Below are 8,795 nucleotides of genomic sequence, written 5' to 3' on the forward strand. Positions count from 1 at the left end.
AAGGGCTCAAGTAGAAAGAAAATATTTTGAAAATGATGATGGCAAGAAATGTACAAATGTGCTTGACACAATGGATGGATGTATGGATTGTGATAGGAGTTGTACAAGCCCCAATAAAATGATTTTTTTTAAAAAAAGGAAATCCACTTTGAATATAACAAATAGCAACCAACCAACCAATTGCTATTGAATTGACCCACACATTGTAAACTGATGCTCCCCCCAAACCAAACAAACATTGCTATCTAGTGATTCTGACTCACAGATAACAGAATAGAACTACTCCATCAAGTTTCTAAGGCTATAATCCTTATGGAAGCAGACTGCCACATCTCTCTCCTGTGGAGTGGATTTATACCTTTTGATTAACAGGAAACAGTTAGCCACTATACTATCAGGACTCCTTAGGTAAGTTTATAAAGAAAGGTAAAGGTTTTACCATATAGACATTAATCAGAACAGAGGAAAAATGGTCTCGTTAATATCAGATAAACTAGACTCCAGAGAAAAAAGTACTAGGAACAAAGAGGAACATTACATAATAATAAAACTAGAAATCAAGTAAAAGATTGTGATTTTAAATATGCACTCACAAAACCAAAAAAACCTCAAAATACATGAATCAGACACTTACATAACGTGACAAAGAAATAGACAAATCCAGAATTATAGTTGGGAAATTCACTACCTCACTCAACAACTGGTAGAACCATTATACAGAAAGCACAGTTCTAGAAGAACAGCACTTTCAACCAGCAAGATTAAATTGACATTTATAGACCATTGCACCCAATCTTATCAGAATACATACAAATACATTCAAATGATATGGAACATTCATATATATAAGAGGATCCCTACCCCCACCCCCAAATGGAAAAAGCTCTGCTGGGCAGAGCTTTCATAGTATCCATTTTTATCCCACTAGGTGAGCATCGAGCAACTCACTCTGAGTTAGTGCACCCAGTGGAATCACCTGGGAGGGTTCTTGTCGCAGTGATTTTTTTTTTTTTAAGCAGTTTCACTGAAACCTTGTTTTTTGTGATGGCTGATGTAAGAGAACAGCATGTGGCTTTTAAATTTTGTAATCTGCTCTGGAAAAATGCTTCAGAAACTGTTATGATGTTGAACACAACTTACAAGGATAGCGCTATGGGAAAAACTCAAGTGTCTGAGTGGATTTCTTGTTTTAAATGGTGAAATGTTGATTGATGACAAACCTTGTCCCGGACGTCTATCAACTTTCCAAGCAGACAAAAATGTTGACAAAATTTGTGTACTTGTGCTCGAAGATGAATGAGGGACCATTGAAGAGACGGGGAAGTTATCTGAACTATTTGCAGCTCAGTTCATTGAATTTTAATGGAAATTTGGGAATGAGAAGGGTCACTCTGAAATTTGTGCCTCAGGATATGACTGACCAGGAAGAAAAGCATTGAGTGGAAACATGCTATGCTTTGAACAGTTCCAAAGCAATCCAGACTTATTTTCCAATGTCTGGTGAGGAGACATGGTGCTATTCTTATGACCCCCAAAAGCAAACATCAATCAAGCCAGTGGAAGGCACCATCGTCTCCTCACCCCCGAAAAGCTTGTTAAGTTAAACACTACTTTAAACTGTTAATTAAGCTTTCCATTTAGAGGTTTGGAAAAAATTGTGTAACTGTGGGATTAAAAAAGGCCTGATTTGTGGCAGATGAGGAACTGGTTTTGCCACCACGACAGTGCACCTGCTCACACAGCCATCTCAGTGTGCCAGTTTTTAGCAAAAAGTAGCATGCCTCTCTTGACCCACACACCTTACTCGCCTGACCTCAGTATGTGAAACTTTTTTTTTAACCGTGAAGAGGAATGTGAAGGGACAGCGATTTGATGACATAGAAGAGGTGAAGGGGAAAAAATGAGGGAGGTGCTGTCAGCCATCCAAACAAATGAGTTTGAAAATGTTTCCAAGTGGTAGATTTGACAAATGTCTTAAGTGTAATGGAGAGTGTTTTGAAGGTAAAAAGGTTGTTTTGTAAAAAATTTAAGCATATAGCTTTGGGGGGGAAAAAGAATTTTTTTGAGGGGGGGAATACCACCTCATCTAGACCATAATCTGGGCCATAAAATAATTACAACTTTAAAATACTTGAAATCATACAGAATTTGTTCTTTAACCATAAGGTAATCAGTAACCAACGATAACAAGAAAATATCCGATACACATTGTAAACTAAATAAGACACTTTAAATAGAGCGTGAGTTAATAGAAAACTCTCGAGGAAATATTTTAAAATATGTAAAACTGAATAGGTATAAATATACACTATATGTGGGAAGCCATTAAAGCAATCATCATGGAGAAATTTAAATGGTAACATCAGAAAAGAAGAAAAGTTTTATATCCACTATTCTGTTTTTCCTCAAGATACTTGCAAAGAATTGAAAATAAACCCATAGTAAGCCGAAAAATGATAATTATAAGGCTAATATCTGACATTGAAAATACTCATACAGAAAAGTTTTAAAGTGATTCTTTAAAAATAATCAGTGATGTTGGTCAGCATCTAGCAAGATTGGCCCTAAAGAAAAGATTAATCATCAATATCAGTAAAGATACCATTCAGATACTGCTTTCTTCAAAGATAATAAGGAAATACTGTTAACTGTATCCTCATAAATTTGATACTTTGGAAGAAATGTACCAGTTCTTTACAAACTGAGATTAAATTATTTGAATGGTTGCATAGGTATAGGTAGGTGCCATGGTGACAAAAAGGGTTAAGCATTTTGCTGTCAATCTAAAATGTAAGCATTTCAAACTACCAGCCACTCCTTGGGAGAAAGATGAGGATATCTTTCATAAAGATTTAAAGCCTTGAGAACCCTGTGGAGAAATTCTACTCTCTTACATGGTTTCTATGACTTGGAATCAACTCAGTGGCAATGGGATGGGTTTTTGGATATATAGATAGGTAGAAATTGAATTTTAATTAAAAAGCTTTTAAAAAAGAAAATCTCCTAACCCAAGTATATTTATTGGAGAGCTGTACCATACATTCCAAGAATCAGCAATGGTTTTACATAGTATCTTCCAGAAAATAAGAGGGAGCATTACTTTAAAAACCCTGATACCCAAAAGCCACTGCCAGAAAGAAACAAACAACTATAAAAGAGCTACAAACTATATGCAGTGCAGTGAGTTACTTAATATGACTCTTCTACCCACTGTCTTGGTCACTGACCAAATGACTGGATAGGGCTGTTAAAATGTGAGGCGCTTGTGGCCCACCAACGAAATCAGACAACTTGCTAATAATACAAATATGGTACCCTTGTGGTGTGGGACCATTCAGATAATGTGTATATAGAACCCTGATGAAGGGACTGGTTGGGTTTGCCACCCCAGTAGGTTTAAGATAAGCCATCAAATGGGCAGAAAAGGGGATCTCACTCCCATCATTAAAGCAGAGCCAGAGGTGAAGCATGTCCTCTAGATCTGCTCTGAAACCCTTCAATCTAGGAGGCAGAAAGCTATGACACCAGAGACAGAGATGATGAGATGCCGTTACAAAGGAAAGGCTGCAGCAGAGGTATAGAGCCAGGAGATTAGCACTGAGCTAGAAAATTGAGTGCCTTTGGGTAGGAAGCTTGCAGGGAAGAATATGTTTCTTCATAATTAGGGACTCTGTTTTCTGATTTCCAAAGATAGAGCTGAGTGACTTAGGGCTAAGGCTTACTAGCAAGGTGAAATGCCTTTGAGTATTTATTGGCAGAGCTAAAAGAGCTTTGTAACATTTGCCTGAGCAGGCAAAAGCCAAGTTGCAGAGAAAGGCCAAGTGTTCCTTGCGGTGTGTCTGAGAAGAGGCTACCCTGAGCATTTCTGATTTAGAATTGTTACCTCTTTGTTGTTGAAAATGTTGTAAGGTGCCATCAAATGGGTTCCAACTCAACAATCTTATGTACAACAGAATGAAACACTGCCCAATCCTGTGCCATCCTTACGGTTGTTCTTGTTTGAGCCCACTGTTGCAACCACAGTATCAATCCACCTCTTTGAGTCATCCTCTTGTTCATTGACCCTCTCTACTCTCCCAAGCAAGATATCCTTTTCCAGGGACTTCTTTCCTCCTAACAACAGGTCCAAAGTACATGAGATGACATGACGCCATCCTCGCTTCTAGGAAGCACTGTAGGTGCACTTCTTCCTAAACGGATCTATTTGTTCTTTTGAAAGTCCATAGTACTTTCAATATTCTTCACCATCACCATAATTCAAATACATCAATTCTTCTGCAGTCTTTATTATTTATTGTCTAACTTTCACGTGCATATGAGGCCATTGAAAATACCATAACTGAGTCAAACACATCTTAGTCCTCAAAGTGACATCCTTGCTCTTCAACACTTTAAAGAGATCTTATGCAGCAGATTTTCCCAATGCAATATGTTGTTTAATTTCTTGATTGCTGCTTCCATGGACATTGATTGTGGATCCAAGTAAGATAAAATTCTTGACAATTTCAGTCTTCTGTGTTTATCATGATGTTTATTGGTACAGTGCTGAGGATTTTTTTTTATTTCCCTCTGAACTGAGTGTAATTCATAATGACAGCTAAAGTCTAATTTTCATCAGCAAGTGACTCACATCCTCATTTTCAGCAAGCAAGGTTGTGTAATCTGCATGTCACGGGTTGTTGTTAAGCCTTTCTCCAATTCTGATGTCACACTCTTCTTCATATAATCCAGTTTCTCAGATTATTTGTTCAGCATACAGACTGAGCAATGAGCAAGTTTGGTGAAAGATGCAACCCTGACACAAACCTTTTCTAACGTTAAATGATACATTATTCCTTTTTTGTATTTGAGTGACTGCCTCTTGATTTTTATAGTTTTATAGAGGATACATAGAAAGATATAGGTTCCTTGTGAACATAATGAAGTGATCTGGAATTTCCATTCTTTATCGAGAGTGTGTTATGATACACACACACAAATGACTGTATAAACCATAAAACACAAATAAGCATAATTCTGGTATTTTCCTGCTTTTAGCCAAGATATATCTGAATCAGCAATGACATCCCTCAGGCTATTTCTGCTTCTGAATATGGCTTGAATTTCTGGTAGCTCCCTGCTGAAACCATCATTGAGTGATCTTCAGCAAAATTTTTCTTGTATGTGATATAAATGATAATATTCAATAATTTCTGTATTCTGTTTGGCCACCTTTCTTTGGAATGGGCACAGATATGGATCTCTTCCAGCTGTTTCTGCTGTTTGGAATATTTATTTTCAGTATAGTGGTGATTTGAAGTGAGTAGTATTCTCTAGCTCCTAAATTATATTAAAGTTAAGACTCTTTATGTTCTAGTCATGCTGAAATCATTGAATACTACAACGAATTTTATTTATTCTTATATTTTATAATTTTATGGAGGCTATATAGAGAGATATAGATTTAGCTATTACGTAAATACAGTTGCAAACCATATATGAATGGTCTACTAGTCAGTATCCTCTTCCATTTCCCTCTGTTCTAGGACACATTTCTATTTTGACGAACCAAATATTAAGAAAAATATGTACTTGGGTGTACTTTCATTCCTGAACACTAAACAAGAAACCAGAGTCAGATACATGGTATTTGTATAGAGGTCCCATTCCATATAAATTTTATTGTTATTTATGTGGCAATTTTTCTTTTTCTTATTTCTAGAAGCCTGGAAAGCTGATAACCTGAAAGAGAAGATCGAAGAAAATCAAAATAAACATTTGTGGCAACTTATATTCATCAATAACAAAATATTGATTAAGGAAAGAGATCATGTAATAGGAAATCCATATAATGTGCACCTAAAGTCTTTTCCTTCCAAAAAATTACTCTGTCAGCTTGACTTCTATGGAATGAAATTGAACTATATTTCAGAATTGGTAATTAATGAGAACAATTGTTTAAGAAAAAAGTCTGATGAATTTAATACCTGTGGGAAATTACTACTTAATATTAAGCATGACAATACTCATACTGGAGAGGAGAGTGAACTTTGTAATTATAGCAAACTCAATTCTAAGAAGAACTATCTTCAGCATGAGAAAAAGCAAACTTTAGACCAAAATTTTGAACATACTACCTGTCAGAAAGTCTTCCATGAATAGGTAGCATTTAATATATATAAGAGAGGCAACGGGGAAGATAATGACAGTGAAGACAAAGAATGTTAAAGATTTATCTCTGATAACTCATCCCACTCATTCCATCAGCTAGATCCCTCAAGAGAAAATCACTATGAATTTAGTAATTGTGGGGAATCCTTATGTGTGAAGTCAATCCTCTTAGAACAGAATGGAATGCATATGAAACCCTCTGAATGGAGTGAAAGTGGGAATAAATCCAGGAGAAAGTTATACCTCTTTCAACTTCAGAAAACTGATAAAAGAGGAAAACACTTCAAATGTAAAGAATGTGGGAAAGCTTTCTGGGTGAAGTCGCATCTCACTCGACATCAGATGATGCACACAGGAGAAAAACGCTTTGAATGTAATGTGAAAAAACTTTCTGGGAGAAGTCAAATCTCACTAAACACCAGCAATCACACACAGGGGAGAAACCCCATGAATGCAATTAATGTGAGAAATCTTTCAGCCACAAATCAGCCCTCGCATTACACCAGAGAACCCATACAGGGGAGAAACCTTATCAGTGCAATGTATGTGGGAAAACTTTTTACCAGAAGTCAGATCTCTCTGGGAGAAGTCAAATCTCACTAAACACCAGCGATCACACACGGGAGAAACCCCATGAATGCAATAAATGTGAGAAATCTTTCAGCCACAAATTAGCCCTCGCATTACACCAGAGAACCCATACAGGGGAGAAACCTTATCTGTGCAATGTATGTGGGAAAACTTTTTACCAGAAGTCAGATCTCACTAAACATCAGAGAATACACACAGGGTTGAAACCCTATGAATGTTATGAATGTGGAAAATCCTTTTGTATGAATTCACATCTCATAGTACATCAGAGAATGCACACAGGTGAAAAACCTTTTGAATGTCCTAAGTGTGGAAAATCCTTCTGTCAGAAATCACATCTTACACAGTATCAGAGAACCCACATAGGAGTTAAACCCTATAAATGTAATGCTTGTGGGAAAACTTTCTACCATAAGTCAGTACTCACCAGGCATCAGATAATTCATACAGGACTGAAACCTTATGTATGTTATGAATGTGGGAAAACGTTCTGCTTGAAGTCAGACCTGAGAGTACATCAGAGAACTCACACAGGGGAGAAACCCTTTGCTTGTCCTACATGTGGGAAATTCTTCAGCCATAAGTCAACCCTTTCTCAGCATTACAGAACACATACAGGTGACAAACCCTATGAATGTAATGAATGTGGGAAAATCTTTTACAGTAAATCATACCTAACCAAACATAATCAAACTCATACAGGGGAAAAACCTTATGAATGTAATGAATGTGGGAAAACTTTCTGTCAGAAGTCACAGCTCACTCAGCATCAGAGAATTCACATTGGGGAGAAACCTTATGAATGTCACGAATGTGGAAAAGCTTTCTGCCATAAGTCAGCTCTAATTGTATATCAACGAACTCATACAGAAGAAAAGCCATATAAATGTAATGAATGTGGGAAATCATTTTGTGTGAAGTCAGGGCTTGTTTTACATCAGAGAAAGCACACAGGGGAGAAACCCTATGAATGTAATGAATGTGGGAAATCCTTTAGTCACAAATCATCCCACAGTACATCAAAGAGCTCACACAGGAGAGAAATCATGTCAATGTAATGAATGTGGTAAAATCTTCTACTGTAAGTCAGACCTCACTAAACATCAGCGATCACACACCGGTGAAAAGCCTTATGAATGTAACACATGCATAAAAACCTTCTCTCAGAAGTTAAACCTCATTGTACATCAGAGAACTCACACAAGAGGAAAACTTAGGAATAAAAGGTTCAGCTAACAGTCATCACCCACTAGAGAGAATTCACGCAAAAAAAGACCTCTTCCAACATTCTGACTGTCAGTAACATTCTGACTTTCAGTAATCCTCATCCACAAACCAGCCTTACTTCTAAGTAATAAGAGAAACCCATAGGGTACAATAAATAATAGGACATCCTTTACTTAGAAGTGACATCCAATTGAAAACTTTACAGAAAGTTTGAAATTGTAAAAGTTACTTGTAAAATTCAAATTAGATTAAGTAAATTTATATTGAGAAATTGTCAAGTTAGAAAATATTCATTTTTAAATTTCCTTTTGAAGTACTTTAATTTTAGAAGTTATTTAAGATTTTATATCATAATTGTCTTGAAAACAGCAAACAGTAATTTATAGATATTTGTTCTGAAATGTGAAGTTCCCCCTCCCCTCCTTTTTTTAAAAAAAAACTCATGAGAAGTTGCACAAAAAAAAATCCGAGAAATCTTTGTACCCTTTACCAAGTGTTATAGAGTGGATTGTGTTCCCCAGGCTATGTATTGTAAATCCTAACCCCTATACCTGTGAGTAGGATTCCATTTGGGAATGGGTTTTCTTTGTTAAGTTAATGAGACACAGTATTAATGTAGAGTGTATGTCTTAAATCTATTTTGAGATATAAAAGAGAGCGAGTGATTATGCAGAAATGCAAGTAAATGTCATGCCACATGAAGATCACCAAGGAGCCAAGAACTTCCCACTGAGCCAACAAAGAAAGCTTTCTGGAGCTGGCACCCTGAATTTGAACTTTGAGTCTCCTAAATTGTGAGAGTAAATTTCTATATGCTAAATATACTC

The 8,795-nt window shown here is 36.5% G+C and overlaps 1 protein-coding gene across 1 annotated transcript in view; it reads left to right on the top strand.

Annotated features, from left to right (window-relative positions):
* LOC101650793 (zinc finger protein 33B-like) overlaps positions 1-8,238 on the top strand; it is a 29,811-nt gene extending 21,573 nt beyond the window's left edge. Inside the window, 3 exon segments of the mRNA XM_045293410.1 lie at positions 5,702-6,523; positions 6,526-7,750; positions 7,752-8,238. Of these exon segments, the coding sequence (XP_045149345.1) occupies positions 5,702-6,523; positions 6,526-7,750; positions 7,752-7,977 (2,273 nt within the window). The 3' untranslated portion in view covers positions 7,978-8,238.
* Positions 8,239-8,795: the final 557 nt, after the last annotated feature.

This window comes from Echinops telfairi, unplaced genomic scaffold, assembly GCF_000313985.2.
Source record: "Echinops telfairi isolate 266 unplaced genomic scaffold, ASM31398v2 ScPeMD7_2010;HRSCAF=2546, whole genome shotgun sequence".
NCBI lineage: Eukaryota > Metazoa > Chordata > Mammalia > Afrosoricida > Tenrecidae > Echinops > Echinops telfairi.